The sequence below is a fragment of the Betta splendens genome, chromosome 8 (assembly GCF_900634795.4).
Source record: "Betta splendens chromosome 8, fBetSpl5.4, whole genome shotgun sequence".
NCBI classification, from domain to species: Eukaryota; Metazoa; Chordata; class Actinopteri; order Anabantiformes; family Osphronemidae; genus Betta; species Betta splendens.
The window spans coordinates 11626940-11646787 of NC_040888.2; the positions used below are offsets into that span (position 1 = coordinate 11626940).

General features: G+C 42.1%; 4 protein-coding genes across 6 annotated transcripts; 1 reads left to right on the top strand and 3 right to left on the bottom strand.

Moving 5' to 3' along the window:
* The first annotated feature begins 110 nt into the window (after window positions 1-110).
* bcat2 (branched chain amino-acid transaminase 2, mitochondrial) lies at window positions 111-8201 on the top strand. 2 transcript variants are annotated; one of them, XM_029159283.3, is made up of 11 exons: window positions 111-271; window positions 1763-1837; window positions 2229-2429; window positions 2590-2700; window positions 3571-3690; window positions 3805-3968; window positions 5017-5159; window positions 5239-5324; window positions 5497-5637; window positions 6307-6381; window positions 6802-8201. In XM_029159283.3, exons 1-11 carry the CDS (start codon window positions 254-256, stop codon window positions 6841-6843), a joined length of 1176 nt encoding a protein of 391 aa, XP_029015116.1. In that variant the 5' UTR covers window positions 111-253; the 3' UTR covers window positions 6844-8201. The 2 variants fall into 2 exon arrangements, with proteins under 2 accessions (XP_029015116.1, XP_029015117.1); XM_029159284.3 differs by lacking the exon at window positions 111-271 and adding an exon at window positions 337-466.
* Window positions 8202-8619: 418 nt separating this feature from the next.
* Window positions 8620-11548, bottom strand: ifi35 (interferon-induced protein 35). Its single transcript, XM_029159285.3, has 10 exons — window positions 11453-11548; window positions 11112-11138; window positions 10877-10957; window positions 10237-10395; window positions 10008-10124; window positions 9774-9918; window positions 9589-9698; window positions 9324-9507; window positions 9062-9168; window positions 8620-8955 (listed from the first exon to the last, which is right to left on the bottom strand). The coding sequence occupies exons 2-10, from the start codon at window positions 11124-11126 to the stop codon at window positions 8764-8766; spliced, it is 1110 nt and encodes a 369-aa protein (XP_029015118.1). The 5' UTR covers window positions 11127-11138; window positions 11453-11548; the 3' UTR covers window positions 8620-8763.
* Window positions 11549-12883: 1335 nt separating this feature from the next.
* On the bottom strand, window positions 12884-15303 carry rpl27 (ribosomal protein L27). Its single transcript, XM_029158128.3, has 5 exons — window positions 15180-15303; window positions 14598-14680; window positions 14126-14295; window positions 13176-13286; window positions 12884-12976 (listed from the first exon to the last, which is right to left on the bottom strand). The coding sequence occupies exons 2-5, from the start codon at window positions 14676-14678 to the stop codon at window positions 12928-12930; spliced, it is 411 nt and encodes a 136-aa protein (XP_029013961.1). The 5' UTR covers window positions 14679-14680; window positions 15180-15303; the 3' UTR covers window positions 12884-12927.
* Window positions 15304-15583: 280 nt separating this feature from the next.
* On the bottom strand, window positions 15584-19769 carry rundc1 (RUN domain containing 1). Of its 2 annotated transcripts, XM_029158117.3 has the most exons (6): window positions 19198-19769; window positions 18594-18602; window positions 18253-18411; window positions 17947-18145; window positions 17777-17866; window positions 15584-17649 (listed from the first exon to the last, which is right to left on the bottom strand). In XM_029158117.3, the coding sequence occupies exons 1-6, from the start codon at window positions 19582-19584 to the stop codon at window positions 16787-16789; spliced, it is 1707 nt and encodes a 568-aa protein (XP_029013950.1). In that variant the 5' UTR covers window positions 19585-19769; the 3' UTR covers window positions 15584-16786. The 2 variants fall into 2 exon arrangements, with proteins under 2 accessions (XP_029013950.1, XP_029013951.1); XM_029158118.3 differs by lacking the exon at window positions 18594-18602 and having other exon boundaries at window positions 19198-19768.
* Between the last annotated feature and the right edge of the window lie 79 nt (window positions 19770-19848).

Below are 19848 nucleotides of genomic sequence, written 5' to 3' on the forward strand. Positions count from 1 at the left end.
GTGAATTTCTTTTCGTGTGTCACTGACATTCTTTGCCTACATATTCCACCAAGGCACATGGAAAACGTTTACAAAGTCACAAAGTGTTAAAAACAACCCGACGACATTAAGTGTTGTTCTTGGAGGACTAATATCCCGAAGCTTATTTTGTGGCTGGGGGATTTGGGACTGGAATTTCAAAGCGGAACTCAAGTTGACTTTGTTTGTTTCCACACGAACAAATAATCTCGTCTAACATTGTCACGTAGAGGAGATGGCAGCTCTCCGGACGGTGAGTTCATTGACTAGTGTCTGTGTTATTTGATGTGTTATCTTTTAGGAGCCTCTGAGTAAATGAGTCACCCGAATGACTGATAAGTGATCCGACCGAGCGATAATAAGTCTTTACAGCTGAGCGGCTCACACGGGCCGGTGAGTCTGTGCCACCAGCAGCGAGGACACTGAAAAAAACTGGAAATTATTTTGGGTAAAACCGAGTCATTCCAAAATGTGTTGGATAAATCTGTTTTCCTCGTCAACAAAAATGGACAGCTCGAAAGAGACTTATTTATAGCTTGCGTTTAATGGGTTTTTACAAGCCGAACATACCAATAGCTCAAACTGATACCGGTTTCGTATAATACATGTTTTCGTTTGTCGCGCGGGCTGCGCATTTAGCATGTGTTCCCTAAAAATATCCAATGGCTTAGTAGAGTTCGGCTTAAGACTTAAAACGCGTGTCCGACTGTTCAGGAGACTTGGCATCGGACTCAAACACGCCACGTTTATGCGTATGTTATTATCGTGTTATTATACCACTTGGTTATTATTATACTTTAACTTAACCACTTTAACTAAGTGAAGCTGCTGCCTCGGCTCACGTGTTAGCTTATTTTAATGCTAACGCCTGTAGGTACGAATGAATGAAAACCTGGCTCGTGCAGCGGGTTTCTGCAGACGTGTTGCAACAAATGCTTTTCTCTTCACAAGCTCGGGAAAACTTGCATCATGCGGTCACATGCACACACGGGCTCCTGTCGCTTTTTGCAGGATGCCATCAATTCATTTTAGTGTCATTCACGGTGATAAAAGTATGACAATCATGATTAAAAACTTGGCAAACACAGTAACACGTCACTGTATTTATTATGTCAACTCATTCACTGTATCACAGCACTGTTGTATTTCAAAGTTGGATTCATTATTGCGAGATTACCAAGAAACCAAACGACATCTACTGTGTATGCAAGTTATAAAAGGTAACAGTGATATGGCACCCTGTCCAACTAAGATAAGAGAAGAATGTAGTGGGAAGACAGTGAAACCAGGGGCTGAAGGTGGTTTAGAGGAGCTGAGTGTGGACATGGACTGATCGCCTTCTGTGTACATTTCCAACAGCAAACCACCCTTGTTGCTGGTTCCGTGCTAGTTTAGTGTTAGAGTAGACACTGTTTTCCATTCTGCTCCTTCCTCCCCTCAGCTACTCCCCCAGCTCGTTGTCAGCGCCATGAGATCTATGCACCCATATATCTCACCTTGTTTTGCAGTCTGGCCTGGCTGAATTCGCGCATGACTCTAGTTAGAGTAGAGCACTTTTAGTGATGTGTGATCACATTATTTACCGTGTTGCCTAGTGAAAACCCTTAACTTGTGGCTAGTAGGGCGCTCAGTGGCCAGTGTATTGTCCACACAGCGAGTCAGGAGTGTTGGGCTGGAGTGCGGGTAGACTAGACGTCCACAGTGACCGTAGTGTGTAAAGAGCTTCGTCATGTTTTGTTTGCAGGCACTCCATGGACGATGGGTGGTTCAGGCACTCCCTTTTTCCTGTGGGTCACTGCGTTTTGCCAGTTCCTTTAAGGTAATGAGAACAGTATTTCAGATTAGATCTGTTTCTTTGTTGCCGAGCATGGCATGTATAGTGTGCAATGTGTTTATAGATCATAAGCAAAGGCAAGACCGCTGTCAGATAGATGGATTTTCTAAAAAATGTTGTTTCTCTTGTTGTCTTTCCCTCGTTTTCTGCTTGTTGTAATGATTTAATTCAGTTTAATAATTTTAATTTATTGTGTCTAATTGATCAAATAAGTCAGCCTATAACTGACTAAATAACATTCGACTAATTATCTTATTAAAGCATGCACTGTCAATAACGACAATTTAAAAACAATCACTGTATTCGTCGCTTGCTCTGCTCCTGTCCCGTCCCCTTCTTTTTTTTTTTCCTGTCTCCTCCTCCTTGTCCATCTCAGGCAGCTGACCTCACCTTTGAACGCAACCCATCATGCCATCCGAAGCCGGACCCATCCAAATTGGTGTTCGGCAAACATTTCTCTGACCACATGTTGACCATCTACTGGTCAGAGCAAAATGGCTGGGAGGCTCCACAGATCAAACCTTTCCAGAACCTGTCGCTGCACCCAGCCAGCTCTGCCCTGCACTACTCCATAGAGGTGAGCGCTCTGCCCACATGATTCAGACCTGTCACATGTTTATCTGTTTTTGTGTTTAGGACAGGGCAAAATCTGAAAGGTTTGGGAGATTTAAGAACCCATGTGTGGTTTGGCTGCTCTGTCCAGAGATAAAGTGTGTTTTTGCCTGTCTGCTATTCAGCTGTTTGAAGGCATGAAGGCGTTTCGTGGGGCCGACAACCGCATCCGCCTCTTCAGGCCCATGCTGAACATGGAGAGGATGCATCGCAGCGCAGAAAGATGCTGCCTTCCTGTGAGTTTTAAGCCAGCAACCGTTTATTATCTTCACAGAAACTGTCCATAGACCAAAACGAGACACTAGCATCAAGTTCAGCCACTGTGCGTGAAGTAAACTGACCCACATCATAAATTTTGAATGGGAATACTGTTGGCTTGCAGGTTCTTTCTGGACAGTCTAGATTGTTTGTTTGTTCTAAAGCAACACTTCTTCTGATTTCTGTCTGAATCCAGACCAAACGAAACAAGTTTACGGACGTCAGTGAAACTGTTGCAATTAACTCAACAAAAATAAACTCCATAAGGAGTTGAAGAGTTTAGTAGGCTTTGTCTTGCAGCACTGTGTTAATCTACCATTGTAAGGTTCTTTATAGTTGTTCAGTTCAGCCTTAAACCCTGTCACAAGTGTTGAATTAGCAAACGTCCTCATGTATCTTTTTTTTTTCTTCAATACCTGTAGTAACACGTCCAAGCACAACTCCTTGCTATTTCACTGACTGTTTTAAATGTATAAATTCACAGGGTTTGTCAGGGTCCTTTTACAGACCGACGCCATCTGCAGGGTTATGTAACACTTAGCAGCATGATGCAAGAGTTCAGTTACTCCCTGGAAGGCAGGGCCAGTGAAAACATTTAAAGCATGTTATTCCCTTTTGAGATAGCGATTTATTGTTTTGGTTTATTTAACATAAGCATAAAATATATATCCATCAGTCAACAGAAAATTTCACCAAAAAATATTATATAAAAAGAAATGAAAATAAAACAATGTCTCCCTTAAACAGCTTATGTGTTTAATTGATAATGCATTGTGAAGTATCCAAGACAGTGACATAGCCTGAGCCACAGGTGACCATTGGTGTCGTGGTGTTGTTTTTTCTTGTAGACATTTGATAAAGGTGAACTGCAGGAGTGCATCAGAAAGCTGGTGGAGGTTGACCAGGAGTGGGTTCCTTACTCCCAGGATGCTAGCCTCTACATCAGACCCACCTTCATAGGAACGGAGGTGAGCAAAACCCATACAGTCATAGTTTTATATGTGACTGCTGGCTTTCTGGAGACTGGGTACATGTATAAACTAAAGTCTAAGAGTAAAGTGCTCCTTCTCCCTCTGCTGCAGCCGTCCCTTGGTGTTTCTCGGGCAGGAAAAGCACTGATCTTCGTGATAATTGGACCTGTGGGCCCTTACTTTGCCACCGGGTCCTTCAACCCTGTTTCCCTGCTGGCAGACCCTTCATTTGTCCGAGCTTGGAAAGGAGGTGTGGGGGCCTATAAGATGGGAGGGTAAGTGTGATTTTGTTTTTCTTTTGTGTCCAATAAAGCTGTGACAACTAATCAAACTGCTCCTTCAGTAACTAAAGCGGTCCTTGTCCTTGCCCTAGTTTCTAGGCACAATCAGCTAACCACAAACTGCACCAAAGCCTTGCACAAGGCTACAGGTGCGGTTGTTTTTCTGACAGCGAGCTTCAAGATTTGTTGACCTCAATAATAGTTTTGTTTACTGTAGTTATATTAGAAGGACCTAAATCGAGAAGCAGCTCATAAACAGTGGAATCCAAGCTAATCAGCCACAGTGCAATATGCCAATAAAACAGTAAATGATGTGTTGGTAAACTTGCAGGTTAATTCGAAAAAGATATGATATGAAAAGCAAACAGTGTGAGACTGGTTTCACCGTTCTGTAATCAGTAAGTACCAGTCTGCTACAGTAGCAGATCTGCTTTGTTGTGGGGTTTTCATTCTGCTTGTGAAGCCTAGAAAAGCAGAACAAGAGTCGGCTAGCACTTTATCATTTAAACAATGTCTAGCTTCACAGACAACAACACTTCAGCTAGGCTCTATTTCAACAGAGGCTGTCATATACTGGATTCCCCTACAGCTGCTGGAAACTCTTTCTGTGCACAGCCCTGTGTCCATACGTCCTCATAACGTGGCACCTGTTCAGCTCCGCTGTGATTACATAACACCACTGAACACCCACTCAACTCGCTTAGCCAACAAAATCTGCTCGCCTCTGCTGAAGAGCGGCTTTAACTATGGAGCCCGATTTAGTATCAGGAGCCACAGATTACAGATTACAGTGGAACATGTCATGGTAGTTGCTCTGTACACACAGCAAGTGATACAATAGCATTTCTTAGTTTGCTGTAGGAAATAGTTTAGTATGTGGGAGTTAATTGGAAATCAAAGGAAGTCGCATTCACTTTAGACTGTTGCTACTGTGTTTGTGTCCTACCCTCTGACTTTGTCTTTTAGTGCCTTTCTCAAATCCCTCTAAAATCTGTATTCAACATAAATACACTAGAAATAACCGGTCTGTCTCTCTGTCCAGTAACTATGGGCCCACGATAGCAGTGCAGAGCGAGGCAGTGAAGCGAGGCTGTCAGCAGGTTCTGTGGCTGTACGGAGATCAGGAGGAAATCACAGAGGTCGGCACCATGAACCTGTTCATCTACTGGACCAACGACAAAGGAGGTTGGACTCTTTCTTCTAATGTTCTATGTATGAATATTTGGTAGCGTTTGGTATTGAACACGTGTTTTTGTGTATGCAGAGAGGGAGTTGGTAACTCCTCCACTGGACGGCCTCATTCTCCCTGGAGTGACTAGACAGTCACTGCTGGACCTGGCCAGAGGCTGGGTAAGAGAAGAGACTGATTATTGTGTTCACAGTAACATAGGTCACCTGCAGTGATGAATCTGCAGCTTCTTTCAGGCTCCATATTGAGTTTATAGTATGCTGTAGCTTTGAGATTCTTTGCCTGGTTTGTAGCTGTACAAACCTGCCTATAAAAGTTCACTATGTATTTCAGGCCGAGTTTAAAGTGACCGAACGAACGATGAGCATGAAGGAGCTGCTCACAGCTCTGGATGCTGGAAGGGTCCTGGAGGTGTTTGGAGCAGGGACAGCTTGTGTGGTCTGTCCTGTCGGCAGCCTCCTGTATAAAGGAAAGGTACTGTATCTCCTTTCATACAAGGTGCTTAGTGTTGGGGAAAAAATTGAAAAGGACACAATCAGTTGAGACTTTTTAGGTTTTTTAGTGAGCAGTTTACAGCGAAGGCAACTTCCTCTCACTCAAAGGGAGTGCAGCTTATTTGTAAGGATAGTTCAACCCTGGGGCAGTGCATAGTCACACAATACATGTGAAAATATTTCCCACATCAGATAAAGATACTGTACTACTGTACACACAGGTACTCCCTTTTCTTGCAGAGCAGAAAGGAGAAAACTTGTGAGCACACCAAGGTCACAGCAAACGAGGCTACAGCAAATCAGCTAAATAAATCCCAACAATGTTTCAATGATTAAAATGCAGTATTTTTCCAACAGTTAGATTTTTTTCATTGTTTTAGTTTTCTATGATAATGTTGTCTTTCTTTTTTTAATCATGGTTCATTCCCAGACACCTGCATTAAACCAGGTGTAACCGGTAATTGCCACTAATGTGGTTACTGTAAGTCCACAGCAGGTCGATAACTTCTTACCCAGTACCCCTAGTCTCAATTTGGAAGAGTATTAGTTAATGCTTATTATGTTAAAATTTTACTAAAAAACAAATTGGCTGTCATATTACTACAGTGCGTTACTCTGAGGCTGAAATCCTTTTCTCCTGTTCCCTCAGACATATAATATCCCCACCATGAAGAATGGTCCAGACCTGGCAAAGAGGTTCTACAAGGAGCTTACTGATATTCAGGTAAGTGTGCTTTAACTTCATGCGACACACTTCAGTGACACACAGAGTCTGAGTCTAGCGCCTTCTTATTCATTAAGTCTAAGCTAAGAAAACAAGACCTCTCTAGTGAAACCCAGCATCATCATGTAACATTTAGTTAACGCACAACTACACTAACTGGTAACAGTTCTAAAGTTTTAGAAAATGTTGTGTGTAGAGATGTAGTGTAGCACCTAGAGACAAAGATTTGGATTTAGTTTCATGGTATTTGTTAAAAAGTACCAACACAATCCCTATCTTTGTTATAAGCAAACTTTAGCAGCTCCTAGTGGCAGCAACAGGAATATGTTTGCAAACCAGTTCACATTGGGTTGTCGGGAAATCAAATCTGTTTAATTAATAACCTATTAAATGGTTCCCTCTCTTCTCTGTTGCCCTCAGTACGGACGCACACCTAGTGACTGGGCACCACTGGTCGTTTAAATGGCCCTTTTTGCACACGCCAGCTGTATCAACAGTTAGTCACATAATTCCTGTGTGAACGACCAGCAGCCACCCACTAATGCACTCCTGCTTACTCACCAACCTGAAGAAGGTGGACACTCCTCTCTGCCAGCTTTTAAAAGACTCTCCTTTTCGTGCGGACTAGCGTAGGAATATTGGTGAGTTGAATGTGACGACTTTGGGAAGAATATTTGGGAAGCAATATTATGAAAAGTATGCAGCGGTTTAATTTGATATGACCCCAAAACAAGAAAAGTAAATGATAACAGCCTGGAAAAAAAATATTGGTGATTGATGAAATTATTTATTGCACTAGTATTTGTGCGTCTTTCCAGCTGTGAGTGTCTTCTGCAGGTCACAGTCCAGATGTTGCTTCCTGTAGTCACTTGCATTCATTCATAGTAATGACAGTGGTCATATTAACACTACAAAGAAGCAGTTTCATCAATATTTCATTCTCGCGTTAACAAAAAAAAGCACAGGCGAATATTAGCAATATGTGTCTAGAACCTATTCTGTAAATGCAGTATCTCATGTACTACAAAAGCAAAAATGTAACTAACCTGTAGAACTTGCAACAATCAGTGGTGTTTTTTCTCCTAAACGTGTAGCTGTTACATGTGAGCAGTAGTCAGTGAATGCAGCGTGCGGCTGGTTACCGTCGTGTCTCCTACTCAGTGATGAGGGACTGTTACAGTACAGTAGTCGTCATGGGGCCACGTCACTTTGACACTGATGTTTGCACTGACTTTAGTTAAGGTACGTTACCTGAGCTTTTATAGGAGGAAACGCAAGCGTTTTTATGTTTATTGGGTTTTGTTTGTTAAGAACACGACAGCACAACAACTGAAGATGGAAGCTAAGACAAAGACATGCGAGTGGACGATGGTATGCACACATGCGTAGGATGACCGAAGGGCTCAGACACAGTCACACCTGCACTAGTTACTGTGTGATCCTTATGAATCAATGTATAGTGACAATTGGATTGTGTTATATTAGAGATTTTTAAATATTTTTGTCCTTGTTGTCACATTAGGTCAAACGTCTTCCAAAGTAATGAGACAATGTGAGTGGTGGCTTGCTGTTTCTTAGCTTTACGTCCTTCCTTTGCTGGTTTTCCTGTATTTTAATGTGTTTTATCTTTTCCACACGTACTGTACATCTGTTCGTTTCTTCTAAGTGCCTAACGTCAGTCTGTGCATCTGTAGCTGCTGCTTGTTTTCGGGCGATAGCTGGGTTCTTTCAGTTATGTCAGATTGGGGATTTTTAATGTGCTGTAAGTTTTACTTGGATGTTATTGTTTTTACAATAAATCTCATCTGGGTCAAACATTTGATGCAGTGTTATGCTCATTCAATACAACTTAATACAGATAATACAATAACATAATACAAACTTCTTATGCAACAATGTCTAGACTCTTTTGTAATCTGCTCTACAGGTAACAATACTGACGAAGCTTCCATTAGTATTCAAAATGATAACTGGTACTAATGTGAGTATAAGCACAATTAGAGAAAGGTTCTAATTTAACACAAATAATCTATGAATCAACTATTTAGATGTGGCCATTATTAAAGACATTTCTAAACTGACAAGGCAAATTATACCAATTACATCAAGAGATAATTACACCATTTTTAATACTAATACCTGCAGAGATCACTATATCTGCCTATCTAAGCTACTCATATGTTCATACTTAGCTATTGATTTTTATATCAGAAAGCCAGTGATTGTAATAATTAAACATGTGGGTAACATCTTTATTTCATCTTCTGAAACATGACAACTTGCACTTAGCCCAAAAGGATATGTCAAGACTTTCTTTCCTCGGTTATTAATATGTAATGGTTGGTCTGATAAATGGTAACACCCTGAACCTGACAGTTTTTTTTAAGTGGACACCTCTTCAAACACAGCAGAGGTCTTCTGACCCATCGGGTTGTAGAGGAAAGCTTCGATTTCTCCACCGCCGTTGCCCATTTTCTGGAAGTGTATTTCCAACACATCCTGCAGCGTGTCCTGTTCCATGACATTGGGGATTCCTGTTAGTAAGACCGTCCGAGAGCACGCCGACATCTTGGTCTGGAAGGAAATCACCACACATTAATGTGGCCTTGTTTTACAGAAGTGTTACAGTTCCAGTAAAAAGCATCTTGTGGATGATGAGCTGCCTCTTCTCTGCACTTACCTCTAGATTTGTAATCTTTCCATTTAGAAAAGGAGTCACTCTCACTCTGTGATTATTTTCTTGGAGCTTGACTTCATGGTATTCCACCTCCGTCAGACGTTTGGCAACTAAAGAAAGTAAAAACAGTTCATCATTTGGGACTTCAATGGAAAGAAAAAAAATCAAGTAATCTTTGTCTAATCACCTAGATTTCCTTTCAGTGACCACTCTAGGTTGAACAGGTTAAACTACAAACACAGTATCATTTAGAGAGTTTGCTTACTGTCTTTGTCTAGGAACGCAATAACCACAGTCCCCGAGTCAGGCAGCATGTCACAGGCCTCCACCTCACCGCCTCCGTTTTTGCTCTTGGAGAAGTGGATCTCCAGCTTGTTCAGCATAGTCTCAGTGTCCATCTTGGGCAGGTTGGAGATTAATATGCGCTGAGGACAAATGTCAGTGTCCATCTGCAGAACAGAAACACAAAGTGCAGTTGAGCTCCAGCAGAGGAAGCGGATGCAGACTTGGCTTAGTCTCCTGTTCTGTACCTCCAGCAGGCTGGGCAGCATCAGGTGAACTGGCCTGGCCTCCAACGTGATACGACACTCGCTCCCCAGATCCACCTGATGCTGCTTTGCTTTCAGGATGTTCTTTGCCACTGATGTCAAAGACAACACAGGGTTATCACTGATATAACCAGTTTTTGCCCCACAGACCAAAGCATCAAACTCACCGTCTTTGTCCTCAAACGTGACCAGTGCCGTCCCTTCATCCATCGGGTAGACTATGTGTGCTTTCATTTCGAACTTCTGCATGTTGACTGCCTTGTCTGTTTTACCACTGAAGATGAACTTCTTTTCTGGCACAGCAGTGAACACCTGAAATAGACATGTGCAGTTTTACTAAACGCCCAGCAAATCAGGCTGCTGGTGTGCGCGCGCATGCGTGTGCTGTGAGGTTGACGCACATCGTTCTGCTGTTTGAGACAATCTACTGCCACCTCTTCCTCCCTCAGTGCTGCCTTCACTCTCTCGATCTCCTTCAGCAGATCTCTCTCTTCCAGCAGTAGCAATTCCAGCCTTAGCTACAAGACAAGAGTTCAAAAGGCATGAGACAAAATATGCTGCTGTTCCTCTTTTTATTACATGCAGAAAAGAAAGAAATACTTTTAAAGGGTTGGAGCAAAAGATACACACTTTCTCATTTTGAAGCTCCTCTTCATTTCTCTTTTGTTCCTTTTTTATATCCTCGGCCAATTTCTTTGAACGCTCCTTGAACTTCTGGGTCATGTCCTTTGCATCGTCTCGAGCATCAGCCAGCTCCTTTTGCTCCTGCATCAGCTGATCATATTGTTTCTGTGGATACAAAAATTATTATTAGGGCCATAACTAAAAACACACAGCAGTTTTGTACAGGTAATGACTTGTAAAATGATGTGAAATTAGAATCCTGACACTGTTATTGCTGTACATATACCTGTTTATTGGGTGACTTTAGTAAAGACATGAGAGATCATGACTGATTTTGTTTTATCAGCTAGGATTTGTGCTAGTATATATGAAAATCAGACCACAAGTCATTTAATAAAGCTTAGAACTAAATATTGTATTGAAGAACAATGTAACATTAAAATGCTCACATTTGAAAACTTAAAGAATTGTAGCATTGTAGCAATATTTATCAGTTTATGAGAATTGTCATTGATTCACGTTGTAATCAATCATCACAGCATAGAAAGACCTCAGTCTAATGGCTCAAGATGCTAATTTAGACTTGTTTTTAAACCAAATCGTGTAAAAAGCCTAATGCGGTTCAGTAAATAGTTTTACAGCACACCTTGTAGTTGGTGATTGAAACCTGGATTCCATTCAGCGTGTCCTCAGACGGCTGTGAAGGATCCACCACAAGAGAGAATTCCTAGAAAACAAACACACCAGTTATAGTCTAAAACAGAGGAACTAACACATTATTACAAAACAAGATCTTTAGTTGATCTTTATGATCCAGTGCCCGGAGAATATCATGTGTACAATATGTTTTGATTATTATCAGGAAGGAAATGACGTCTTACCTCGTCTGAAGACATAGTGAAAGTAATCTGCAATATTCGCAAAATATTAGAGGTTTGTATATGTCATCAATCCAATCAGTGCTTCAAATGGAATTATTAACATATGACTATCAAGAATCAGATCTAAACTATAGATAAAACTATCAGACTGAATCTGTCAATGCTCTGTAGGCCCCACATAAACAATGTGACGTCCAAATCCATAAATACATCAAGGTTTGAAAATACGTCCACTGCTATAAAGGTAATGATAAATACCTCCCACCTTACACCACCGAGTTATTCTGTTTTCAGCTCAACTAAATACGTTTGAATTGTTAACGTGTTTTGTCTGAGCTCACCTTCTGTAGAAGAAATCCTTTCTGCGATTATTCTTTCAGTTTTCTTTTCTCACTAACAGGAACTCGAATACGTAATTTCTCCGTTAGGGGGCGCTGCAGTAAATGGGACATTGGGGCTAAGCTCATAAGGTGACTTAAGCATTCACAGCGTTTGAAACCTTATTACAAGTAGAAATACAGACCCAAACCTTGTCACAAGCTTGCTATGTACTTGACGTGAACGATAATTGGAAAAAAGTCAATTTCAGATATACTCTTCTGAGGTATTGGAGTCAAAAAGTCTGGAAAAAAGTGTGGACTGAACCACCTCCAACTGAACATCAGTAAAACTAAGGAGCTGGTGATAGACTTTAGGAAATCTGGAAGACCTGTCACCCCTCTCACTGTTAAAAAGTAAGAGGTGGAGGTGGTGACCGAGTACAAATACCTGGCAGTGTACTTGGACAATAAACTGAACTGGCAAAATAACTCCTTAGCTGAGTGTACAAGAAGGCTCAGAGCAGGATGTACTTCCTGAGGAGGCTCAGGTCCTTTAACGTCTGCAGCTCCATGCTGAGGATGTTCTATGAGTCTGTGGTGGTAAGTGTTGTATGCTGTGGTCTGCAGCATGAATGTAGCAGACAGTAACAGACAGAACAAAGTGATCAGGAGGGCTGGTTCTGTTCTGGGGTGGAGCTGGACCCCCTACATGCTGTAGCTGAGAGGAGGATGCTGGTCCAACTCCTCTCCATCCTAGAAAACACCTCCCATCCCCTACACAGTGTGCTGGCTGGACAGAGGAGCACCTTCAGCCAGAGGATGACCAGTATTAGGAGCTCCACAGGACGACACTGGAGATCCTTTCTACCGGTGCCATCAGCCAGTACAACTCCTCCTCTCTCTAAGGGTTGATCTTCATCTGTGCAATACATGTATAATAAAACTTTAGCTAGTAATCAAATGAGTGTGTTTAGAAGTGTTATTCTTATTTTAAGCTCCCTACCTAAAATCTGTACTCTGGTACCACATATGAATTTATACACCATCACCAACCCAGCTTTCAGTACTATCAATGGGATAAATGCAGAACATTATACATTAAAACTGTTGCAACCAGCTCACAAGTCTGATTTTGGTACCTGAGCATTACTCACTAATGACTGATTCGGTAATGATGAACAGCAGCCAGACTAGATGACAGTGATAATATAAAAACATCATTGTTCCAAATATTTCATATATACCAAGTGCTGAGGTGTGAACAATAAACTTCAACTAAACAACTAGTGGGGCTGTAGTAGTAGTGAAAACTATTTTTGGCCTACATATAAGTGTTAAAACTATAATCCTGTTATGTTTCATCCCAAAATGCAACACTGAAATGACTAAATATGGTCATTTCCATCATAATAAAATACATCTAAAACGTAATAAATCCAAAAAAAAAGTCACTCAGTTTTTTTTTTCAATTTTATTTATTGACAAACCAAGTAATTTTAGAATCTGAGCTTCTGGAAGAACCACTTGTTCTTGCCCGTCTTGTATCTGGAAACAAACAAAAAAGGACAAAAAAACAAACAATACATTTAGCACAGTCTTAAAGATGAGCACATATTGTTGAGTCTGAGTTTATGTGTTAGAATCCATATCATAGAGTATTATGTCCTCTAAACCCGAAAGAACAATTAGGTACCTTTTTCTTCGGAATTCATAAATTACCAAATCTCAAAATGAAGACACTAACCTCTCCTCAAACTTGACTTTGGTCTCCCGCCTGGCTTTGCGCTTGAGAGCAGGGTCCCTGAAGACATCCTTGTTGACAACAGCTTTGTCCAAAGGAATATCCACAGAATATCTGAGGTAAACAGAGTTCAACTATTTAGAAAAAGTCTTGCAAGTCATTTGACAGCTTGTTTCACCGATGAATTTACACAGGAGACACTATCTAAACCTCATGAATATATTGTCACAGCTCAGAAACTCATCCTGGACCTGATTTTCCACAGATAATCGTTTGTGCACAATCAGTGTACAGCCACCACACGCTGGGAAGATAGCTAGTTGAAATGCATTATATTTTATGCACTACTAATGTTTTCTAAAAGTGTAATTAGTAAAACTTGGCAATTGCAAAAGATGATTGCATCAAAACTGCTTCAAAAAACATTCAAAGCTCAATACCCAAAACATGTTTCTAAAAGCAGTAAAAAAACAAAATGAACAGCAGATAATTTAAACTCAAAAGTAAAAGTGAATGTCTGATGAATTATTTGCTAACCTGCAATATAATCTTTGAAGCTACATGTATTAAACAACAACAAACAAAACAAGAGTATGTAGCGACATGAAGCCTGTTGGATTCACATTCGATTCATACAAAATCTGCAGAACAACAATCTTTAGATTTCAGTTTTTAAAATCACAGTAAAGCAGCAAATATGAAATGTACCCATTCAATCAACACAACAGCTCTGCTATAAATTCTTTTAAAATTTTAACCTTTTTCTACATTCCAGAAACATTTCACACCTTTACATGCTAAATCTGTTATCTACATGTTTAAAAAAAAAAAAAGGATACTGTCCAAGGCAGAATCATTGAGATTCACATCCTAATCTAGTACACCTGGGTGTGGTAGCAATAAACAGAATATTCAGTAAGCGAAAACAAGTGTTAAATGCACTTGACACTGACCTGGTGGGCATCAGGTGGTTGTAGTTGAACACCTTGACAAAAACTTTCATCTTGGACCTCTTGGCAATCTTCTTCTTGCCCATACTAGCGGTCACCTTGCGGGGATAGCGGTCAATACCTGCAACCAGAGTGTGGCTGTAGGGACGGTCAGTGGTGCCATCATCAATGTTCTGGAAAAAAAAAAGACTCCAATAAGAGTAAACTGCCTGTGGGAATAGCATCAACTCTAGATATGTTGGTACTTCATGATGCATGTACGATTCAGACTGTGCAGGTCACCTAAGTGATTTAAGTACCTACAAAAAGACTATACCTGCACAAACCCAAGCTTTACCAATTTAACCAACCATGACAATCAAACTTTCAAATCGGACACCAATACCAGAGCTAGGCTCACGTTTAAACTATTTAATCCGCAACACGCTTGCAACTAACCAAAGCTAGCAGCAGCTAGCAACACAGAGCTACATACCTTGACGATGACAGCTTTGCGTCCGGCGTAGCGTCCAGCTAGGACCATCACCACCTTCCCAGGCTTCATGAACTTGCCCATTTCTGCCACAAACAAAACTCTATGAACGGAAAATATTTATAGTAGGAATCCGCAACTATGCAGCAATGTTAGCAACTTTTATAACAATTCACTGCCGAAACTACTCACTAGCTAGGCTAACCTAGCTTTAGCCTTCAGTTATTGGCGATCTTCTAGAGCTTTTAACTAATTAAATCACAACTACAAATACCAAGTAATTATAACTTATGTTTTCTTTTAGGGAATCCTTGACAAGCGTTAAATATACGAAGGTCCTTTAAGAGGCTGTAGACTATGAGTAGCATCTACATCAAGGAAGCTGCCATGTTGAAATTTGTGCTACGAAGACGAAGGGCTATATTTCTGACCAATTTTAACCCTTTGTCAAATATATATACACAAAAATATCAGTCACATATTTGCTACATGGGCAATTACAATAATCACAGTGAAAAAGAAATAACAAATTGGCACAGGTTAAGAGCGATGATTGAGGATTATGTGAAGGGAACGCTCACTCACTGATGCTGTTCTACGGCCACCACTAACAGGAAAGGAAGTACGTAAGATTTCTGTGAACTTTGACCCCCACCACGAGCTATGTCACTTCCGCATGTTGTGTTTAAAAAAAACTTTATTAAAACAAACGAACAAACATTCGTGATAATCTGTGAAAAATTACAAAATAGTGCTCAAGAATTTTGTTAGGGTAACAATCTAAAGGAGGAATGGGAAATAAATATTTAATTAGATTATGTAAATGACTGTACATAAAACATGTGAAAATTCATGAACTCTTACTTACTGTTCAACACTGAACAGACCTTCAAAAATTAGATACCCCCCCCCCCATTGCATCTTTAAAGCCAGTGAGGATTTCAGGTTAATGTGACTGTTTTATATTTATTTAAAAATATGCCTTAGGCTCATAAGCAGCAGAGCAATTTATTTATTGATGTAACCGTCAACAGACATATACATAAGCTTTAAACGTAATAATAACTAAAATAAACAAAACCTACTGATCCAATATTTCACTTCTTAATGTAACTTCACAAAAATTAACAACAATGTATTCCTGTTTTTATGAAATGCTACTGCATTTTGTATATTAATATATTTTGAAATGTTCTACCTACATAAGTGTTCCACTAATATGTTATGAAATAAATAAATACATGTTTGCTAACACATCCATCCATCCATCCATTCATTCATCCATCCAGTCATCCAGCTTAATCCCACGGGGGGCTGGTGCCTATCCCAGCTGGCTATGGGCGGGAGGCAGGGTACACCCTGAACAGGTCGCCAGTCAATCACAGGGCCTTGCTAACTCCAATAATAGAATAACAAAACAACAGAATAATAATAGATGTTTGTCTAAACAATGTGAAATCAGCCAAAGTATCACATACACGAGGATGCAGGAACACTGATGTTTCACCAAAGCATACAGCAAAAATAATATTCATTAATGGCATCTATGGTTTTTACATTCAGTATTCAAGGATCCCACACATGCAACACAGCTTTTTGAGGAAGATACAAAATTTACCTCACAAACAAAAGAAAAGTGTTGTCACTTAGGCTTACAATCAGTCAGTTTGCTACATGTGAATTACCGCTAATAATTAATTCCATTAAAAAGAAATTGATCTGTACTAGCACAGTACCTGGCCCAATTACAAGCCTATTGTTACTATGTTGAAGCCACAGTATCAAAGCGTTCCTGTTTTATATTTCCTACTGGATTGTCTTAACAGCCGACCACGTTACAGTACTGACTACTGTATGCATCCCTTTGCTGCATAGGTCAGGGGACTATCATGAAGAGAGGAATGTAAAATGAGCAGAGGATGCAAAGATCAGAAAGGCTTTACTAAAAAAATGAGGTAATCGCCATCTCCACTCTAAGGCAAGTTTACAGTAAAATTAGCTTTGTCTGCTTGAAATGTTGGTATCTTAAATCTAGTGTGTTATGCAAATTAGGGCTGCTTGAAGCTGAAGCTTATAACCATCCACACACGTGCATACTGATGATATCACATACTTGCACTGTAATTTATCACTGGGTTTTTTGGTCTGGCTGTTTAGCTGATTTAACACTTCATTTCTAAGACTGGCGATTTTCAGAAAGCGTCCTTGATGTTCTTCAGCTGCCGAACAGCCAAGTCCACTGGGAGGTTGAACTTGAGGTGGCTGAGGCGGCCCAGGATGCGCAGGGCTCCTTCAAAGCCGGTCTGGGCCATGTAGCTCCAGGACTGGTAGTGAGGGTGAATCAAAGTCCCTGACTTACACAGCAGGTTGAGCCATGACACGAGCCGCTGCTCGTTGAGCGCCATGCACACCAGCGCTTTAAACTCGGTGTCTGGTCCTCGTTTGTAGCGTCCGTGTTCCTTCAGCACAGTGTGAATGGCCCACAGCAGAGACTGTTTAGGGGTGATAGTCACTGGTCCACCCCCTACAGGCAGACTGAAGGACTGTGAAAGCTGGCGGGCTGGTGACTCGACAAAGGCTTTCCCATTTTTGGAGTGGTAGTATTTAACAAACAGTTCCCATGGGTGGATGGACTTCGTGGCTGGTCTGAAAGGCAGCAGGCATGAGATCGGTGCCAGCACCAGACTCATGGTCTGTGAGGGCAAGAAGAGACCGTGAGCCAACAGGTCCTTAAGAGCAATCGCCAGCTCCTTCCTCACAGACGTCGTCAGCTCGTCTCTGGGCCCCAGTGCTGCGTTGCTGGTGTAGTTGACGACATGCTCGAGGGAGGGCTGTTTGCGTGAGCCCAGGATTCGCACCTTCTCCACACTTGCCTCCAGCTGCTGCAGCAGGGGCCCATAGTCCTGATTGACCGGCTCCTGGGGCCACATGCTCTGCGGTACGTGGCCGGCTGTGCAGCCGAACTGGCTCGCAGCGAAGATCTGCAGCACAGCGAGAGCCTTCTGGATAAGCTGCAGACCGGTTTCCCGCATCTTCTGGGCCTGTTCTGGGTCTACTGCAGTGACAAAGGGACACCCTCATTAGGAGACACTTACAGCAATAATCCTGCCTTAACAGAATTAAGGGGTTAATACAGAATTAAAATTTGGGTCATTTGTATGGTTTGATATGTTTGAACTGACCTTTCTTTTTGGACCCTGGATTTCGTGCATTGGTCCCTGCTGCTTGTGGCTGCGGCCTACCATCTGACAACAGAGGGTTCCCCACCTCATCTAACACAATGAGGCAAACATTATAACTTAGCCGTGCAAACAGAAGACCTCATACCGACTCTGACTCTAAGCTTGCATACCCTGGATAAAGTTGATGAACATCTCCAGGTCTCTGATCTGGGTCTTGAGCTGCTCCACCAGCTGTTCTTTGACTCTGGCTGGGTTCACTATCTGAGCGATGGCGGCGTCAACCCTCTGCCTCAGCTCTTCGGGCGACAAGTTGCCAATGTCCTCATTCAAGTTGACATCCAGCTTTTTGATCAACTCATCAATGATGACCTGGAAGTCACATTTAGGGTGAGCAGCTGGCTCCTCATGTGGTAAATGCAACATCAGGGTTGGACACCCCTGTACTAGTTACAACAGGATTTATCCTGCACTCCCACCTTCTGTCTCTCCATGACAACAGACTGAGGCAGCGAGTCGTAGCTGCCCTCCTGATAGGCGAAGCGCTCCAGATCATCCAGCTGTGTCTTCAGCTGGAAAATTAGATCTTTCTGCTTTTCCCTCTGAGCTTCCAGACGTTCCCTTTTCTCCCGCTCACTCTGATGAGTAAAATCAAACAACGATTTTGGGATTTAATGCAGGCTGACCATAATAAGACTTTGTCAATCAAAGCATTTATTGTTTTGCAGTTGGACGTACTTTAATAATCAGCTGTACCTTATGTTGCTATAAGCTAAATTTACATTTACATACAAGATGAGACATCAGGTATCATACTCACCAGATCCCCCTGAGTAAAGCATGTGACAAAGGTGAAACAAAAGGAGCCATTTAGCAGGAAAACGTATTAAGCGATAATGATACAGAACATATACATACAGTAAGGAGTGGCTATGCAAGCATGAAGCTTTACTGAAGATTAAATGCACACAGGCAGGGAGTAAACAGTGATGGGAACAAAGCAGGTTGTGTGAACACCACTGTGTACACAAAAGCCTACAATAAACAAGCCAGAGGCATTTTCTACGCACTTGCAGGGCTGTGAGTCACACACGTCGTGGCAGAAAGCACTGTTTCCCACCAGAGATAAGATCAAGGAATAGGTGGGTGCAGCAGAGTGTGACACAAGCGTCACAGCTTAATCAGTGATCCTACAGCTACTGGTTTAACATCACGTACGGTCAGTGTGTAAGAGACCTGATTTCTATAAAGTAATACTCTGACTACAATCACTTGTTTTAGTTATGGCCGTTACACAGGAGGTGTGTGGGAACCTGTCTGTGCCCTGGGGCCCATTATTGTCCCTTATAGGAAATGGGGACAATTTAACCATTAAGCCAACTATGAACTAAAGGCCGCGTGGGTCTGATTTGTGAAACCCTTACCGTGTTTTCCAGCTGTTTGGCATCCTGAGCTCTGCAGCCCACAACATGCGGGCAGCCCCTGAAGGCGAACTCCTCCAGCTCCGCCAGCATCCTCTCCTTCTCCTCGCTCTGGGCGTGGACGATCTGCTTCAGTCGGAACTGCACCTGAGCAAAGTGGGAGGTGAGCGCGAGCAGAGAGGAGTTCAGCAAGTCCTGCTCCTCTTCCAGCTTCCTCATCCTGGAGGCCGTTTCCTCCTCGGTGACGCAGGGCGAGCCTCCCTGCCTCGGCTGCCCACCGCCGCGGCTCTCATCCTCGGGATTTGCCACGGCGCCGACCGGTGCCCATCGCTCTCCGGCGCCGGCGAACACAGCCTCGCTGTCCGACGCTGACAGCTCCTCCGTGGACATACTGCAGGGCGGAAGTAGCTGCAGCCGTTGGACGCCGCCGCCGAAGAAGTGGTGAGTCCTTCCGGATGGTCCGTTCGCGTGTTTGCGCAGATAACAACCGTGATCACCGTAGGAGAAACAGGTGCATCGCCATCTTGCGAAGGATGATTCATACGTCAAAGCCCGAACGGAGACACGTCAAGTTAACTAGGAAACTACCGGAAATATAATAGTTTCAAAATAAAAGCGCACACTGTCGCGTAGAAGTTCCATTTCAGTTATTAT

Bases quoted from the DNA above. Each gene is read 5' to 3' on its own strand.
- bcat2 (XM_029159283.3), top strand. The intron at 3,691-3,804 runs GTGAGCAAAACC...CCTCTGCTGCAG, and splicing joins CCACCTTCATAGGAACGGAG to CCGTCCCTTGGTGTTTCTCG. The intron at 5,160-5,238 runs GTTGGACTCTTT...TTGTGTATGCAG, and splicing joins CTGGACCAACGACAAAGGAG to AGAGGGAGTTGGTAACTCCT.
- ifi35 (XM_029159285.3), bottom strand. The intron at 10,396-10,876 runs GTGTGCTGTAAA...TTGTATCCACAG, and splicing joins TTTCAATCACCAACTACAAG to AAACAATATGATCAGCTGAT. The intron at 9,508-9,588 runs GTACAGAACAGG...TCTGTTCTGCAG, and splicing joins TGCTGCCCAGCCTGCTGGAG to ATGGACACTGACATTTGTCC.
- rpl27 (XM_029158128.3), bottom strand. From the start codon at position 14,678: ATGGGCAAGTTCATGAAGCCTGGGAAGGTGGTGATGGTCCTAGCTGGA. The intron at 14,296-14,597 runs GTATGTAGCTCT...TTTTTTTTCCAG, and splicing joins GCAAAGCTGTCATCGTCAAG to AACATTGATGATGGCACCAC. The intron at 12,977-13,175 runs GTTAGTGTCTTC...GTTTGTTTCCAG, and splicing joins AAAGTCAAGTTTGAGGAGAG to ATACAAGACGGGCAAGAACA.
- rundc1 (XM_029158117.3), bottom strand. From the start codon at position 19,584: ATGTCCACGGAGGAGCTGTCAGCGTCGGACAGCGAGGCTGTGTTCGCC. The intron at 17,867-17,946 runs GTATGCAAGCTT...TCATTGTGTTAG, and splicing joins GTTCATCAACTTTATCCAGG to ATGAGGTGGGGAACCCTCTG. The intron at 17,650-17,776 runs GTCAGTTCAAAC...TTGTCACTGCAG, and splicing joins TCCAGGGTCCAAAAAGAAAG to TAGACCCAGAACAGGCCCAG.